This window comes from Lytechinus variegatus, chromosome 5 (genome assembly GCF_018143015.1).
Source record: "Lytechinus variegatus isolate NC3 chromosome 5, Lvar_3.0, whole genome shotgun sequence".
Lineage (NCBI taxonomy): Eukaryota > Metazoa > Echinodermata > Echinoidea > Temnopleuroida > Toxopneustidae > Lytechinus > Lytechinus variegatus.
In genome coordinates, this window is record NC_054744.1 from 33,356,379 (window position 1) to 33,376,218 (window position 19,840).

Sequence of the window (19,840 nt, forward strand, 5' to 3'; positions counted from 1 at the left end):
ATCTTGTATATATTATTTTCTATATTTTTTGCAAAAAAGGTCTCTATTTTTCTTCTGTTTTTTAGTGTTCCAAATTGAATAATTTTCTTTCCCTATTTTCATTATATTTTTTTTTCTATGTGTGATATATTATTTATTTCTTAATGTATCATTATTGTATTTATGATAAACTTTTGGCGTGTTTGTACATTAAATCATTAAAAACAGTTTATCTTTTCCGGACTCGAATAACCTTATCGTTCTTAAACCAACCTCTTTCTACAGACTGAATAATCTGATTAACTTGCATTTCGCGTCGCAAATACGGCGGAAATCGGAAAATCAGAAAATTCAACCTATAACCTCACATTGCATTTTGGTATGTCAAAAATTGCATCTCGTTAGGAAAATTTTCAAAATTCATGGTAGATCTCACTCATTGTAACAGGTACACACGTTTCGCGATCAGCTGGCGAGATAAAAACCGGCCAGAATATATGTATACTGTGAGATCGCACTTCTTGGTTCACGCACTTAAGCCAGACACGTATGCTATTTTGCCCCATGTTTTTACAAAAAATTTAAACGGATTAACATGGCAATAACCACCTCTCAGAGAGATGGTTATGAGAGACCGTATTTTGTGCGATGCAATTTATCAATAAACCGCATCGCGTCTGTTTCTACAGTTATCCGGGATTCTGGATACTTAGGCGGGTAATACCTTTTAACAATTCTATGTAGAAACATGCCATTGATATATCTTTTTAGGTGAAAAGAAAAAAGAGACCAATTTGGGGGTACTATTTTCCCCCCTTTTGGGGATATTTCATTTCTTCTAGGTGTGGTACACTTTATTCATTTGGCCATGTGAAGGCTATCACACATTTTGAGTTTAATCTTCGAAATTTGGTGTTCATTAGTTTGTTGTCCAAACTCTGTCTTACATCTAAATTTGTTTATAGGAAGATTAACATAATATTTATGTGGAGTGCAATCATTGATCTCTTGTGGAGTCGCACAGTCACATGTATTCATAATATGGTGCTTTTATGCCATACCTGTCAATACTCTTTTGTACTTGAACTTATTAGTAAAAAATGTGTATTAATGTCGTTGAAAGCAATTACACATAACAGATTTAACATCAAGTTTATTGTATTACAAGTATCAGGTTTGTATGCAGAACAGTGGTTTTGCCAAGTACTCAATCCATGTAAAAAGCAATATGAGAGAACAGGTTTATTCTTGGAAATGTTAGTCTTCATTTGTTGTGTTTTTCAATCAAACTCTGTCTTGATGCATGTTTATTTTTAGATAACAAGATTGACAGAGTATAGATATCAACGAGTAGCTAAGTCATGTGCTTTATTATAAAGTCTATACTTGTGAATACTCTGTGCCATTTATGCTGTACTTAAACTTCTTATAGTAAAAACATTTTATTGACGTTCTTGAAATAAGTAACTGTTTTCATTTTTTTTCTTGTGTATACTTATTCCATTATTAAGCCTACCATTAACCCCAGAGATATGCTGTTCACCATTGGTCTACCATTCACTGTACTTTATTGGCCTACTATACATTGCACATCGTTGTTCTACTGTCTACCATTCAGTGTAAACCATTGGTCTACCATTGAATTTACACTTGTGGTCTATAGTGTATGACCAATGATGTTATTTGAATGGTTGACTAATAGTATAGTGTGTATGACAGTGTTGTATGGTAAATGGTAGGTCAATGGTGTACAGTGTATGGTAAGCCAATGGTGTATGGTAAAGCCTATGGTGTACGGTGAATAGTAGTTCAATGGTGTATGGTAGGCCAATGGTGCACTGTAAATGGTAGGTCAATGGTATACGGTGTATGGTAGAATGGTGTAAAGTGAATGGTCAATCAATGGTGAACGGTGTGTGGTGTACGACGAATGGTAGTTGAATGGTGTATGGTGAGCAGTGAATGGTACACGAATGGTGTACGGCGAATGGTAGTTGAATGGTGTATGGTGAGCAGTGAATGGTACACGAATGGTGTACGGCGAATGGTGTACGGTGAATGGTGTACAGTGAATGGTACGCGAATGGTGTACGACAAATGGTAGTTGAATGGTGTATGGTGAGCGGTGAATGGTACACGAATGGTGTACGGCGAATGGTGTACGGTGAATGGTACGCAAATGGTGTAAAGTGAATGGTACGCGAATGGTATACGATGAATGGTACACGAATGGTATATGGTGAATGGTACACGAATGGTGTATGTTGAATGGTAGGCGAATGGTGTAAGGTAATTGGTAGGCCAATGGTGTCCAGTGAATGGTGGCTGAATGGTAAATGGTAGGCCAGTGAATGGTGGCTGAATGGTGAATGGTGGTCAATGGTAAACCTGTCTATAGTGGCCATATGGTAGATCAATGGTGAATGGTGTTTGATCAATGGTATATGAATGGTAAATGGTGCTCATGAATATGGTAATAGTAACGTCCGAATTATTTAAATTAGTTTGAATGGTATACCATTGAGGCTTGAATGGTATACCATTGGTGTATGGTGGGTGCTGTGCGAATGGTATTCCAATGGTATATCAATGGTGTATGATAAATGGTAGTCAATGGTATACCATTCAATTTTTTTTATAAGGGCATTTTCAATTTTCTGAGAAAATGACATTTTATTGATTTTTTACCATTCGCTATGTAGAAATGCTGCTCGCATATGACGTCACAAATCAAATAACTGAAATTCTAATAACTTTTTAATTATTTGATGAATTTTTCTCAAACCTTCGGCAATATTTTTTATTATTTTTTCTGCTATTTTTACAATAAACTTTTTGTCAGGGTGAACTTCCCCTTTATTTAATGGGTTAGGCCTAGTTCCATCATGTCCATACCATAGTTAGAATGAATGTTTTTAATAACTTTAACTTTAAGTTAGGCGTAACGCTAACTTTACTTTTAGAGTTTATTTACCTTTCTGTACTCTGAATCTAGCCCTAGATCTACTTCTTTAAACAACGATGACACAATGCGATCCTATTCCTAATTTTCTTCTGATGGTTATGGTGCTAGAATCCGGCCTTCAGTTGTCCCTCAGCGCTACAGCTAGCCTATCGAAGCGATATCCCGCAACTTCGCTTGAAGTTGGCGGGAGATTGAAGGTACTTACGTTTATTACAGTGCTGTAAAACACGTAATTTGATAGGAGAATGAAGGGTTAGCTTAGTAAAATCACCCAATCAGCTACAGTTTTTAGGAGAAGAATATATATGGCACAAGCATGCTCAATGGTGGAAATTGACCAATGGAAAGTCATGTTACGTAGATCATTTTTCGATCAACAACATCGATCGCATTTGCGGTATCGTTTGGGAGGAAAAGAGAGCGGAGATAAGTTCCTTATTGAGATTACACGGTGACCGCGGAAGTTTTGCCAGGCCTGGTCCCATGCATTCAGATTTGCGTTTGTGTCAATTGATGTTGGAATTGGTGTTACGCATACGCCTGTGACTTTGGAAAATAAAGAAAGATGTCGTTTGCTGGGTTTAAGAAGCAAATCAACAAAGCTAATCAGGTAATGTATTAAGATGGTATTCAATTATGTCAATGCCCATGCATGGAATCCATAAGTGTCTGAGGTTATGTAAGAGCGAGAATAAAAAAGAACCTAAAATGTTAAACTCGTTCGGTTTGGTTCGAATCGATGACGCGCAGGAGCTTCCGCCGGCGCCGGCCGCCTGCCTATCTGTAGACTGTGGGCTGCTTTAGCCATTCATACAACGTGGGGGTAACCTCGTACTTTAGTTTTTAGTTCCATCCCTGAACTTGAAGTCCTCCACCAGGAAGGGTAACTCAGGGCTGACGAGAGTGGGAGTGGCATTACTCTGGTTTGTTTGGTTGACCTTGAAGGTTTTGCAAGTTTAGTTTTTCAAGTACTAGATCTATTCATCTAGACCTATTCTGGCATTTCTGCATTTTTTTTAATCAGGCAGGGTTGGCGATTTTTTTTTTATTAAAAAAATCTCTTTCTCTTTTCATTCTTTCCTCACTCTCTTTCCTCCTTTATTTTACTCTTTTCTTCCTTTTAATTATTTCCCTTATTCCTTCCTTTCTTCCTCCCTTCCCGCTTTTCTTCTAAAGTTCTTTTTTGGCTCTTTATCTGTTTATAATATTATAATGAAAGAAACATTCTTTAGTTTCAACTTTCATTATTTCTGTCTTCCTCACTTTTTTCTTTTCTCTCCTTTATTTTTTTTCACAGATTAATTAATCTCCCCTTTCTTTCTTTCATCCTTTTATTCTAGCTTTCTTTCTTTTTGTTTCTTTTTTCTTTTTCCCCTTCATATTTTTCTTTCTTTCCTTAGGCTTAGTCTCAGTTCATCTCTTTTCTTTCTCTTTTTTATTTTTTCGTTCACCCTCCCTTCCTTTTCTTTAATTGTTTTTTACAAGTCTAGCATTGTAGTCAGGCAGCATATGTCATCTACTTCAACAAATTTGCTAAGTCTGATTTTTCACTTTTACATACATAATGTGATTGGTGACATCACAAGGAAAAACTTTCAACTTGGTGACAAATTTATAATGGTCTTGTTACACAGAACAAGAAAGTGTATGATGGGGTGTCCAAAATTCGCACAATTTTCAAAAATATTCATCAGGCTTAAATTTTTTCACAAAATATTCATAATTTATACAATACCAATTCAAGAAATAGTTACCACATTGACGGCAAGATCGTAAACTATAAAATCATGGACGAAAATGCAAAGTAGGTCAAGGGGTTTCGCCAGTATCGCGATCTCAAAATTCTGTTCCAATTGATCAGCGAATGCGCGCTGTGCTGGAAATTCGTTCAGAAAAAGTGTCACCTAATTTCGCGGACCAAAGTTTTTGTGGAAATTTAAACAAAAACTCAAGCTCAAAGAGTGAAATATTTATATCAGATTGATAGAAAAATGCTATAGAATGGATTAGTACCACAATTAACTCACATTTCGGATGATTTCTGCTTGCAAAATGGTAATATCGTGATGCTTGTTGAGAATATCAGATTTCTTCAAAACGGGCACTAACGGTGACAAATTTACTGATCTTTTGCCAATATTTTCATGAATACTGAACTCATCGTAAAGAAACTTACACCAAAGGGTAATTTTAGGTCGCTTTTCACATTGATGATGTCAGATTTTAAGGATATTGGCTAGTTTTCTAGATAATGGCCGTCTGCGAAGTATGGACACGTGCAAAGTTTGGACTCACTGCCCTACACAATCATATATCTTTGACCTCCCGTTAAGAAGTTATGACGAGAAATATCAAAAGGTCAATGAGACAACGAACTATTGTTGTATTAAATGGCAAATTAAACTGAAGGTGTTAAGAAAGCTAATTTTTTCGGGTTTTTTCTTTCTCTTTTTGCATGTGTGTACTTTTTAAATTTTGATTTAAAGTTTGTCATCAGAAGTCCTTAACCAGAAGATATACATGTACATGTAAAGGATCAAAACAAGGTCGGGAAAGGTCAAAAGGTCAACAAATTTTCATTAATAGCCAAAATACACTAAAGTGGTAAGAATCTTAGAAGTTGGTGCTTTATTTTGAAAAGTCTCTATCTGAATAGACATTATCCACTAGATTGAAAAGGGGTCAAATATGCTCACTTAGGAACAAAATAAACAGAGATGGATGTCGATCACATTCCGTGTGGTATCATGGTATTGCAGGAATACCTTGAAATGGTTTGACAAACCCTAATGCCCTTAAATCGTATCATCTTCATGATTTTATAAGTGCAACCAGGTCATTCCGAGTTTCTTGATTTAGGAATTCAATTCAAGTTCAATTCATTTTCAATATACTAGTCTTTCATATGTAAAGTAACATTTTTTCTTTGCAAAGAATATTTTAATCAACAGAAATTATTGTAATGTATTTTGGGGTATTCATGTGTTATACTATGTTAACAGAGTAAACACATCAATCGATCAGTGCTCCCAGCTCCTAATTCCTACCTTTCTCCACCCCCTGAATTAGCATACAGGTACATGTATATTAAAAAAACATGTCCTCAGTTTCTGAGACAAAACATATCTTCAATTTCTGAGGCATTAAAACCTAAGAGTTCATTTCTACAGTACGTGAATAACACTATAGTTTATAAAGGCCTTGTCATGATGGCCATGCATTTATTATGCAGTGCAACATTTCAGCATTACATTGTATACTGTATAGCCCCTATAGATAATTAACATTTTTTTTTAATTTGATAAGATATATTTCACAAATATCCATAAAAGGGCAAGTCCAAGAAAAGGTCACCCTAGAAGGCAAAATTTCATCTTTAATTTAAGAAGATATCTTTGGTGGGGTAAGAAAGCCAAAATGTTGAATTTAAAAATTTCATAAAGAAAAAATTGGTAACATGCATATATTTATGCTAATTTGGGGCACCTAATTTGTATGTAATTGGTAAAATGGGCGTTACGTATGGCAAGGCTCCACATTAACTTTTTTTGGTGGTGGCCCGTTCGGGCCACCAAAACGTTCAAATAATTTTTTTGGTGGCCCAGCAGTAAAGTTTGGTGGCCCGAAAAATATAAAGAAAAAATTAATTAAATGAATAAAACAAACTTTTGAAATATTCTGCAGTCACTACCACTATTCTTTGTACATCTTGTATGTGAATCGTGCTTGCTGATATTTTACTTATTTTGTGGTAATATATAAATTGTTCTATCATTGTAAATATGAAATGAGTGAAAGAGAATAAAAGAATTGTATTGTTCCTAGGTTGTGTGGACTTTTAATCTCCATATAGACACACACTCATAATGGTGCAGTAAACAAATAGTGCATATAGCAAACTCAGATAGATTTACAAAACAATGATTTTTCCTTCCTTTTTGATCGTAAAACATAGATTATGCAAGCCCCAAATCCAGATTATTTTCTCTTTTCCAGCATATTATAGCAGGAGAAAATCACAGAAAAATATGCTGCAGAATTAGAACAATGTACAAAAGGGGAAAATAAACAAAAATAATTTTTAGAATAGTATATTGAAAAAAATTGTAAAATGAATAAGTGAAATGAAACAAAAGAAAAAATGAAGAAAGAAAAAACTAACAGGAAAAAAATTGAGAAAAAAAAACAAAAGAAAATGTAAGAAAAATGAATAAGACAAAATTAAAAAATTGGGAAAATTATTATTATTATAACTATTATTCAGTAAAAACATTCTTTAATCAGGCATATTCAATGGGAAGGGGTATAAATGGTTTAATCACTGTAAAAAATGAAAGAAAAAAATAAGAAAACGGCATAAGTTATCTGGAAAAAACAGTGAGAAAATTCCTTCCCTATATTTGACAAAATGATGGAAAAATTCACAATTCATATCAATGAAACACCTTCCCAAACTATTAACTTCCTTGAGAGTGGTTTAAGAAGTCATTGAACAAGAAAGAAAGAAGCTGTCTATTTTTGGCTAGAAGAGACACAGCTTCGAAAAAACGAAATATCAACATACATACAAATGCACATGTGGGACTGTGATGTACTCACCTATGTGTTTTATGTGTATTAATGCATTTGGAAATCGGTCTTTTTGAGTCAAAAGAGAGGTCATAATTCCTCCTTTTAATGCTTGCAACTAATCAGGTTTCAGTAATATAGACTGTAGAAGGGCATTTCATTGGTGTAAAATGAAACTTTGACGTAGATTTTCAATGTTCTGGGGAAGATTTCTTAGCAGTAACATTTCGTATCGAAGCTCCCTAAGTCTGAATAGTCTGCTAGCGCACAGCTGGCTGCAGTGGTTTTGGTTTCATGCATGCAAAGCTCAGTCAGATCAGACAGCCGGCACGGCCGGCTGAATAATAGTTACTGTATGCCAGTGGTAGGCCTACATACAGTCATGACTATGCAATCTTTGTGTGTGTGTGTGTTTGTGTGTAGATTAACAAAAAAGGCGCATGACCAATTGGCTTGCAAGTTGAACTGTAGAAAGTTGATAAATGCATGCAAAATGGGGAGAAAAATTGCGCTACTTTGAAAATTATTGGTTGCCCGAATCGGGCCACCAAAACTTAACATTTTTTCAATAATGGTTGCCCGAGATGAATTTTTGGTGGCCCCGGGCCACCGCTTATGTCGAGCCTTGTGTATGGGAGAATTATAAAAACTCATAGAAAACAAAAACGAACTTGTGAGATTTATTTGGGGCACCTAATTTGCATACATGTAATTGGTAAAATGGGCGTTACGTATGGGACAATTATAAAAACTCATAGAAAATAAAAACGAACTTGTGAGATTTAGTCATAGGTGGGACATGAACCCCTTAACATCTTATTACTTTTGGGGGAAAAAATGGTGTCATCTAATTGATCATGCAAATTACATGTACATGTAGGTCTTGTCCAATGATGGAATGTCCCATACGTAACATTTTGAGGACGTTTTTTTAAGTTATTTCTCATAATACAATACTTGTATTATTGCATCTCTGGGAAGTTCTAATTTATAAAGTATGAAAATGTTTCAAAAATAGAGTTTACTTTTTAATTAAAAGTTAATTTATAAATTGTTACGTATGGGACAACATGTTACGTATGGGACATTTATACACAATGTCATTGGGAGATTTGTGTACAAAGTGAATAAAGAAAAACAAATTTCAAGAAAGCTCTAAAAAGTGATTATTTACATTTTCTTAAGTTTTTAAGACTGATTTGTTATGAAAACTGATTATAATGAAAACAATCGAAGCGAAAAAATTGTGAAAATTGAAAATATGAAAAAAATTAAAAACAATAGAAATACATAAAAAATACATGAAACCATGAAAAACATAAAAACAAAATGCTAAAATGGCTAATTTCCTTTTCAGTCGTATAAAATATGTCTCAATAGAACATTTTAAAAGACAGTAACTCTTTTGTTATTTTCATATTTTAAATTATTTCAATTTTTTGAATAATGGGGAAAATTGTGTACACGTCCTGTATGGGGACAAAATGTCCCATACGTAACTGCCAACATGTCATTAATTTGTTTAATTAGTCTGTAATTAGAGGGATTTGGCTTATGACATGATACTTACCTTTATATTCTAGAGTATTGTGACTTCTATCACACTACATGTAAAGTTACAAGTTGTCAAATGAAATACATGTACTTTCAGAGAATTCTCAACTTGCAAAAAAAATGTTTCAAAAATTGTCTTTTTTCTGCGTCCCATACGTAACGGCCCATCTTTTCTCCCTATAAGGTCGAGGTCATATGTCGCCATTTTTTGCATGATTATTCTTCTCCTAGATGTCTACCATCATGAGGGTATTCAATCTAATCAAAGTCAATTAACACTATATTTCAGGTCATTAAAACCTCTGAAATGTCCCATACGTAGTGCGCGCAAATTCTTGGATTTGCCCAAACCCATAGTAGAGGAATAAAAGTGATATAGCTCTATGAAGGTGCTTGCTATTGTGACATCGTACTATCTAATATCCAAGAACCCCAGGACGATAAAACCAACTTTTTGGCTGAAAAAAGGCTCTAAAAATTGGAAAAGTTAGGTATAATTACCTTTTAACTCTACAAATATTGGTTTAAAAGAACTTATTATAGGAAAAAAAAATTGCCTGCACCTGAACACATATGAATAGACACCAAAACCAAAGAAAAAGACCACCAATTTTATAAAGAAGTTGTGGCCAAAACTGTGATTTTGGGGGGTTTTGGCAGCCATTTTGGATTTTGGCCCGGCACACTTTTTTTTCGGAACTGAGACAAAAAATATTGTCATTTCATGTTGAGATAATATACATTACAAGGAATAAAAAAAAAACTGTTCCCATATTGAAATTACAAAATAGTATTTTTGACCCATGTACATGTATAGCCCACTCCTAATGATAAAGAATAAAAGAATGAAGATGAAAACTATTTTTTTTAACATTCATAGACCACCTGTTTTGCAGCTTATCTCTTTTATTGTTTGTCTGCTTGCTCTTCGTCATTTTTCCCCCATTAAATTTTTTCTTCAGGGTATTACTGTTACCCCTCCATAATTCCTAATATCTGTTGTATCCTGTGACTCAATTATGTTTTTACCCTACATGTACGCTGTAGGTGCCAAGATAATGAGTATGCTGAACTTGTGTGGTAACAAGTAAAGCTATGATCTAATCCGGTCTTCCCCCTCCACATTCTTGCTTGCATCGAAAGCCTTGCACATGTACATGTATACGGGCTGTTCATTTTGGTTTAAACGCACATGAACAGATTTATAGTATAGTCATCTGTAGCGAATTAGGTAACGTTTTAGATTCTGTGGGAATATATCCTGATCCTTCAGTTGTTCTTTCGTGAAAAAAATTGAAAGATTTGTTTTTCCTCTATGTATGCGTGAAGTGTTTAGTAGCCAAGACATGAAGAAACAGTTCAGCAAAGCAAATCAGGTAAGAGTACATGTATCTACCCCCAATACTTTGATTTTGCCTTCTTCATACAGTAGTACTATGTACATGTATGATGCTAGCAGGACTATTGTATGTACTTGGGAAAATCGTATTGGCAGGAAAAAACTTCACTGTCAGCCTCTGGTTGCCAATATTATGTTTTTTAAAAGTGATGATCATTGCAGTTTTCGATGAGTTACAATTTAAGCACTGTAAGATGCCAGTCCCGGGTGTTGTTTCATTAAGCTGTTTGTAAAGTTACGCACAACTTTACACACGACTGGAACCTGTTCTTAGGCGCTAAATCAGTTTCATAGGAATATCATTTAGAACAAGAAATGGTCACCAGTCGTGCATAAAGTCATTCGTAACTTATGTAACTTTCGTATCTAATGACTGGTGAACCTTTCTTATGCGCTAAGCCATCGCCAATTCCAGACCTTCATTTTTGAGGAGCGTGATCGCCCGGCGCTCCTACCGCGCTCCTCAAAAAAAATAAGGAGAGCAAAAAATCACGCTCCTAAAAAAAGAAGAAAAAAAATTGCTAAAATTTCATATCTTTAAATCCATGAAATGGCCTTCTTTTTTCCATAATTCCTTGAAATTATTTTGGTTTAGTTGAAAACTATCAGAAAAATGAAGAATATTCATCTCTTTCCTGACTCTGATTTTAATCTCGGTATTATTGCAGTCCCATGTAGTCCCATATGTAGATTTTCATGGCAACACCATGGAAGTCTACATGTGGGACTACAATATTTACCGAGGTAAGTTCAAATCAGAGTTGGGAAAGAGATGAATATTCTTCAGTTTTCTGATAGTTTTCTGATATTTTTCAACTAAATCTAAGTAATTTCAAGGAATTATGGAAAAAAGGCCATTTCATGGATTTAAAAATGTAAAATGTGAAATTTTAGCAATTTTTTTTTCAATTTTTTTTTTTTTTTGGCAGGAGCGCAAACGACCTCTTGTAAACGTATTGACATGACCCAGGCCTAGTTTCACCACAGATTAATTAATAGCTAACACAGCTAATGCATTGATTCATCATACATGTATTGTAATGAATTGATTTGAGCTCCTCACGGAGCGATTCTGAGGAGCTCAATTGAGCTCCTCAAAAAATTAAGGAGAGCGATTTATTGAGCTCCACGGAATTATAAACGTGAAGGACTGCAGTTCAATATAATATTCACCACAAGAAAGGATCAGCAGTCATTCTTAAAGTCGCTCTTAACTTCCGAACAGCTAAATGAAACACCCACCCGGTCTGTTAAACTGAAAACTACCAGGCGGTGTTGATTAGGGATCAGAATATTGTAAAAATTGTTAACTCTGCGATTTGGAGACCTGCGGGCTCCCCAAAAAAATCCACTGTGCTAGAACTCCAGAAAATATAATAAATTTGACAGAAAAAAATGTTGCAGGATTTGGTGGCTTGGAAGAGTGAAAGGTTTCAATAGCAATTTGGCACAAGTCGAGAATTGCACTCTCATTGTCCGAATTTATGGAAGCATGAATATTAATTATAAACAAACTTGATTCAGTATGAAACACTATGTGCCATTGACTGTACTCCATATAATTTCATAACATCTGAAAATTGCCAGATTTTTTAAGAGCCTGGATTTTTTTCTTCCAATGATTTATAAACCAGATTATTTGATAGGTACATTGTAATGCACAGTATATCCTTTACATACATGTATGTACATGTACATAAAATTGCAAGTCATGTACTAATTACTCTACCTTGCTGTACATGTACATTGTAGTTCATGTACGGTTGTCAGGTTTACAATACAAACACCAATATTGTACGCTGTCCATGTAGGTGTAGCAGTAAAGCAGAGCTTGATCACCCTTTTTTCTTGTTATTTACACATTCAAAGTATTAGGCATCAGTGCTGCAGAGGTGATTAAACAAGGACAATAAATGATATAGATCAGCCTGGACTGATAATGAATAGAGAACTGCAATGTTCATGTGAACAGCTGTTAGTACCATACATGTAGTAGTAGTAAATTGCTCTACGTGAAATGACATGTTCCTGGGGGCATGGATGGTCCATGCTGGGGGTAATCTGTGATAAGAATAAGAAAAGAACCTCTTGGAGGGTTTTGTGCAATGGAGCCCAGGGATTAAGCATGTCAAAAGTATTTAAAGGGGAAGTTCACCCTGACAAAAAGTTTATTGTAAAAATAGCAGAAAAAATAATAAAAAATATTGCTGAAGGTTTGAGAAAAATTCATCAAATACTTAAAAAGTTATTAGAATTTCAATTATTTGATTTGTGACGTCATATACGAGCAGCATTCCTACATAGCGAATGGTAAAAAATCAATGAAATATCATTTTCTCAGAAAATTGAAAATGTTTTTCACTGTAACTTTTGTATATCAATAGACAAATCGTTTCACACCCGATCATGAAAAGAAAACAAAATTAAGTCATCAGGAACCATACAAAATTTGAAATTCATACATTTTATATTACATAACACATGGGGCAGCTGCTCGTTTATGACGTCACAAATCCAAAATTTTGAACTCTAATAACTTTCTTACTCTTTAACGGATTTTCCTCAAACCTTCACTTATATTTTTTTACTATTTTTTCTGCTATTTTCACAACAAAGATTTCTTCAGGGTGAACTTCCCCTTTAAGTGTCAGCCCCACACCCCACACCTGCACTTCTGCAAGCTCTAATGATGAAGTCAATCACATAAATGATCCCTGATTGTTTAGTACATTGTCTTGGCAAAAGTATCTTCAGGTAATTGAGTAATAGCGTGCTTGATTGTTTATAATACCAATTAGATTTACATGTACTTGTTACAAAAGAAATAATGTAATCATGACATGTCAATGGCCTATGTCCTTGACAGTATGTAAGTAATTCAATATCAATACCCTTAAAACTGCAGCCCTGATCTACAAAACAAGCTACATGTACAGTACTCAACAGTACATTTGCATCCTTTTATAGGAAGTATCTCGCTTGGCGATGCATAGTAATGTTGCTTTAATACATACATGTACATTAATAATACATGTAGGTGGCAATGTGTTTTGAGGTGGGGCCCATTTTCGTCGCAACTCAGATCCCCCCCCACCCCATCGCCCTGTTTTATTTTAATTGAATATATTTCTTTTGTTTAACATCCTACATGTATACCCACAAAAGTATATTTTGAAAGGAAATAGCCTTTAATAGAATTTCAAAGTGTAATAAGGAATGGCATGTACATGTAGGGTAATGTCGAAGTTTAAGGTTAAATATTTGGAAAATGTGAAAATACTCTACTTGAATTCCAAAATTTTTAGAATTAGAAAAAAACTTAACACCCTTTAAGAAAATAACATGCATATTCCAACCTTATATTTAAGTCAGACCTTTCCAATAATAATGCATACATTATTAGGGATCACTCTTGTGCAATCATCTGTTAAAAACAAAAAATTATCTTCGCAAATTTTTGGGTAAGTGTACATGTATCAAGGGAGGAAATCTCTCCTCAAAATTAGGACTGGGGGGCTGGAAAATTTGACAATAAAAAAAAGAAGGTTATCACATATAAAGTAAGGTCATCTCATTCAAAATATATTTTATTTTGATTTTGAATGATGTACATGTATTTCATTCTTTCCATCATAATAGGCCAAAAATAGTAGGGAGGGCATTTGATATTGTTCCCCCCCCCCCCCCCGGATTTCCGCCCATGGTTTAAGTATATAAACAATGCATGTTTTACTGCCAAATATTATAGTCTTGCCTTTACTCGTACATGTTTAGGAATATACTTGCAAACTTTTACAACTGCAATACAGTGGTTATACAGTGAGTAAAAAATGAATTCATTTGACTCATCATATGATATGAATTTAATTCGAAAATCAAGAAAACTTTAAATTTCATATGTTTAATTTCTATGGATTCTTTGCCTATCTTTCTCTTTTCTCCAGTTATTGAATGAAAAGATAGCAGGTGCGGAGAAGACACAGTATGATGAAGAATTTGTGGAATTGGAAAAGGTAAGTTGAAATATTTGCATGTACTGTAGTATAACATCAGTAGATACTGGGAGAAGAGCAATGGTGAATCAATGATGAAATGCTCTGTTTAGTGCCCATTGTATCTGGTCTGTATTGTGAATGTATGAGCTCATAATACGACCTTTGAGGAAATGAAGAGGATATCTGCTTCAAGTGTAGGAAATACAAAGGAAGCACTCTGTGCTCCCAGAAATATTTAATTGATTTGTAAGAAATCAGATTGGTCGATGCATAGTCACAACATTACAAGCTAACCCGAGCTTACATGTATGTCCACATTCTGAAAAATATACATACATTGACTGTACATGTATGGACAGTATTAAAAGAAAGTAATTGCAGCAAACAATTATTTCATTAGAAAGCTTTTGATATCAAGGTTAATTACCACCATATTATCAGAGATCTACATGTAGAGCTGGCACATTGAAATCAACTCATCAGTATATGAAATATCATTTTGCGCTAATACTAAATACCCAATGAAAGTAATTGTTGTACTTGTAGGGGGTCAATTCAGGGTATGCCTGTCAAGGGTGCTAGTTTGTTTCCAATACTAGTTAAAGGGATGGTCCGGGCTGAAAATTAGAGGGCCTTTAGTACACAAGGCATGAGTAGGCTGCATATTCAGACCCTTAACTCGAGTAAAGGGTTTGCACAGCAGGGGGGGGGGATGATCCATTGTTTCATCCCCTCCCTTCTTGAAGTTGAATGTCACAGTTAAATGCCAGTGCTTATGATTATCTGACCCCAAACGGCTTAACACACACTTTAAATGGACCCCAATGTGGAATACTTTTACAAACTTTGATTCTAGTTAAGAATTTTTACAATATTTTCTGCTAGGGGACAACAATAGATTAATAAAATTTTGTACAGTGTATGTAAAAAGTAAAAAATTAAATAATCCACAGAGTAAGAAACCGTTTTTGAAAAGTGATGGAATTAAAAACTTCAAATTTGTATCGAGCTCTGTCCTCAATCACAATGTCTAGATTTGAATTGCTATGACCATCAGCAGGTATTACTCATCCGATGTTCCTTCCGTGGTAGGCCTAGCTAGTACTTGGGATAGATTTTTCATGATTTCCTGTCACGATCACCTCAAGGAAGGAAATACCCTATTGTGATAAATATTGTCATGCATGCTGTGTTGAGCAAAGCAATTAACATGCCTATTAGGCTGCGAATTATGGATTAAATGACAAAAATCACTGATACAAATCAGAATATAAAGGACACAAAAGAATCCAAAATGAATTATAAATATGCAACAATAATGTTCATAAATTATACGGTCGGTAAAATATGAACAATGTACTGTGACAGTTTTTATTGATATTTAGGGAGGCGCGATAGCTCAGTCGGTAGAGCGGGGGTTACGGATTTCGGTGACCCAGGTTCGATTCCCAAGTGGTGCACTAGTGCCCTTTGGTAAGGCATACATGTATATCCTCATTACCAGGTCCCTCGGAGAGGACCTTAAACCGTTGGTCTCCTGGTTGCTTGTTCACAGGCATTTGTGCTTCCTTAGCAGTCAGCAAAAAAAAACCTCAGTATAACGGTATGTAACATATTATCAATATCAGCAACAAATTTTCAGTATTGTCACACAATAACCCATCCAATAGAGAAGTATACACCATTAACTGAACATTTCATCGAAATATGAATCTGAAACTTAATATGTAGAAAGTTATGACATTATTACAATTTGTTGCACATTTCCAGAAATCTTTTCGGGCAGTATGCAAAGAGAACTGATGACCTTGCAGGTTTCCTCTTGATAAGTGGTTTGATTTTCATTCATGTCAGATATTCTGTGTGTTTCCTCCAATGGGTTGAAACTGTTAACTCATCATGAAACATAGTCACATGCATAAATGTCACACCTTCATTGATACAAAAAAAAAGAATTGAACTTGATGGTAAACCTCTGTATAGGGTAGGGTGTAAACATATTGTATACAGGCCTACATTGTTGGAAGAGTATCTTGCTCAGATTGTTTGTATGCAGGGTTGCAGTGATGAGGCATGAGACATTTATGACAATCTGTGCAATATACATGTATCCTGTTGTTGAGCAGACAAGACAACTGTGATACCTGCCTGCTTTATGTGTACACCAGTAGGCCTACATTCATGTGCTTTACAAGCCATTACAAGTGACTGTTTCAGTAAAAAAAAAAAACATTTTTTTTTCTTCAAAATTATGACATACAGTATTGTTTCAATGTACATGTAATTGCAAATTGAGACTTTCAGTAAAGTTCTACAATTTATTTCATGTGAAGTTTCTTGCCACAGATGATATTAACGAAATTCTTTTTTTATATGAAGGTGGGGTGTGGTTGGTTCTAATTTTGTTGTGCCACTGATTGGACCTATCCTGGCCCTGCATGATTGGCTTTTAATCGTGGAAAAGGGTACCGGTAATTTAATATATTTTTTTATTAAAGAATCCTTTTAAAATCGGCCACAAAGAAAACACATGCCCCCCCATGCTGCCTTGTTACATGCATATAATTAAAAACAAATCAAGAAATAGAAATCAGTGTGATCACTACTTCTCATTGTCTTTGTAATTGATATGAAGTTTGTTCACAATTAACCTTGGTTTTGATATTTTGATCAACTGCAACTTGAAAATAATGTATGCTGGCCCATACTGTCCATTGGACAGTAATACATGTACATGGGAGGTACAATGTACAGTGTACAACACAAGAATACCAATCATACTAATAAAGCCTAATTAGTGCAGCTGATCCACAGCTACCAAATGGAATTCAGTCATAGTTATTGACACATAAGTACAACAGAGCATGTGTCCTTTCACAATTGCCTCATTAATAGCACTTCCAATTCAGATCATATCGGTAATCATTAAACAGGGCATCAAGAGATGGTTTTTATGCTCTGTATCTTCCACCAGCTTGTGATCACTTAATATGTTTACAGTTATTTTAGGTTTTTTATTCTCATTCCAACATTTATTCTTGATAAAATAACGATTTAGAGAAAAAAAAGAATACCTTTACCAAAATATTTCATGAAGGCTCACACCTTAATAAACATTGAGTATTTGGTGCTCAGAAAAGAAGATTCAATGTAAAATGGAATGAAGATGAAATAAAATCATAAAATTGCTAATTAGCAACTTATTACAATGTTATACTGTTGTCATTCAATTTTTAATTTTGAGAATGTATAGAAATATTGATGTTTATTGCTAATTTGAAGAAAAAAAACAGTTTAAAAACTTAACTTTGCTGTACATGAATGTAAATGTACATTGGAAGTTAAACTCCTGCATGTAAATTGGCAAACTTGAGCCAACAATAATGTACAAAATGTATTGCCCTCATATATCACAGGTACATGTAGGGCAATTGAGATTTATAAAATGTCGGATGATGATTTTGGCATGTGATTTCAAGTACAGTTTGATCCCCCAAAGCTGGTTTTATCAGAAATAATCTAATTCTTATTGTACAGTTAAACTCAAGGGTTATGAAAATTTTGCAGTATGTACACAGTGTGAGCCTCTCACATTCTTTGGTTTGGTTTTATTTATAAGAATCACACATTGCACTACAATATAAAGAATACATGTATACGGATGGATCACTGTATCTAATAGAGCCATTGATATAATTGGCTCTGATCTTCCTATAGGTCCAGTTTCATCTGGATCTAATAGCCAGTCTGATTATACTTTAATAAATAAAATTTCATTCCTATTCCAATCACAATTTCATGTAGATTTCTATTTCCAATTTGTAAAACCAAATCGAATTCAATTAGCGTCAGGAAGGGCCTACATGTACATGTAGGTACATACTGTAATACTGGTTCAGCTATCTCTTCCCTTTGATGGACATAATTGTAATCTGCCAAAGTGTTTCTTTTCTTGATATTGAAATAGAATTTGTTGGCCATAGGCAGCATACAACACGTGTACACGATTGTGACATCTGTGTGAACGTGGAAAAGGAAAAGAAATGGGAGTAGTAGTATCATACCTAGCTTGGATCTTAATATATTATTATTCAAAACTTGATGGAATTTGAAGAGAAAAATCAGTGTACGGTACACATATATCCTCGGTCTTTGATACATTGCACAGTGTACAAGTACACGTCTACATGTACATGTACATGTTTTGTGTGAGCCACTTGTTTTCACATCTGGCCTGTCAATCTAACTTTTCATTCTATTTGTTGACGATCACCGATGCATCTAGTGAAAACATTATAAAAAATATATTTGTTGAAATAGTACAGGTGTAGCAAATATTTGATTTTGAAAAATAAATCTACACATGTATGTCAATCTTATTTTGGCTGCATTGGATGTGATATGAAAGCAGAGGAACATGATTTTTCACTTTGAAATTCAAATTAGATACCATCCCCATCAGATGACTTTTCAGTAGACCCTACTCCTTTTTTTTTCAATTTGTAACCCATATGATTTTCCATCAAATAAAAGAAATAATGGTAAAGTGCATCTGTAAATAAAATAAAGCTTGAAGATCTACATCTACATGTATGCAACCATGGGTATTTTTGTGAAACTGAGAGGATTCATGGTGTTAATAAATTTTCAATGGTCCTAGTGATCTCACCAAGCAGCATCATGTATTACTGTAGGTCAATCATATCATCGACTGCACAGCTTGACTGTATGCAGAGTTGCATGTGTACAAAATTTAATCAAGGAAAGAGCTCTGCCCAGGGAGAGCATCTCTTGGAGCAATTCACACAGAGAGAAATACCTCTTCCTGTGATCTGTGCACAACCAGCTCGTGTGTTCATGAATTTGTCAAGATGTTTTAAAATGGCAAAAAAGTAAATAAACAAAATTTTGTTTGATAAAGTCTGAGCTTGCAGACTGATACATGCAGGACCCTTCTTTCACAAAACGATTCACACCTTCTTTGGATATTACGAAGAGTCCCTCCGATCAATGCCAGAGTGTCGCCCAAGTAGGTCATTGATCTCAAGGAATGAGAGGTGATGTCTGAAGGATACACACAAAACTCACAGCACAAGTAATATACATGTACATGTAGATCCATAGTCGGTATTGGGTCATTAGTTTGATTTCATCACTTGAGGAAGTTCCTGAATGTACATTCATGTACAGAGCTGCCAATTACGTGTACAGTAGGCCTACAGATTTTCAGAATTAAGTAGGCATACCGTACTGAAAAAGGAGAAGAATACCCATGGTTATAATTCAAAGTATGATTTGTAATTTTGTATTATTGTCCTGCAGTATTTCCTTAAAAATACTATTTTCCTCACGAAAATACTTATTTTCTGTTTTTTAAAT

General features: G+C 34.6%; 2 protein-coding genes across 3 annotated transcripts in view; one reads left to right on the forward strand and one right to left on the reverse strand.

Moving 5' to 3' along the window:
• The window catches only part of LOC121415961 (chromatin assembly factor 1 subunit A-like), a 33,144-nt gene extending 30,056 nt beyond the window's left edge, over positions 1 to 3,088 (reverse strand). Inside the window, exon 1 of the mRNA XM_041609371.1 lies at positions 2,954 to 3,088. The gene's annotated coding sequence lies outside the window, so the exon portion shown is untranslated. The remainder of the gene's footprint in view (positions 1 to 2,953) is intronic.
• Positions 3,089 to 3,218: 130 nt separating this feature from the next.
• LOC121415962 (endophilin-A3-like) overlaps positions 3,219 to 19,840 on the forward strand; it is a 64,537-nt gene continuing 47,915 nt past the window's right edge. The window contains exons 1-2 of one of the 2 annotated variants that reach the window (XM_041609373.1): positions 3,219 to 3,554; positions 14,411 to 14,479. In XM_041609373.1, the coding sequence (XP_041465307.1) occupies positions 3,510 to 3,554; positions 14,411 to 14,479 (114 nt within the window). In that variant the 5' untranslated portion in view covers positions 3,219 to 3,509. Of the gene's footprint in view, positions 3,555 to 10,249; positions 10,444 to 14,410; positions 14,480 to 19,840 lie in introns of those variants that run through there. The other variant, XM_041609372.1, reaches the window with a different exon arrangement.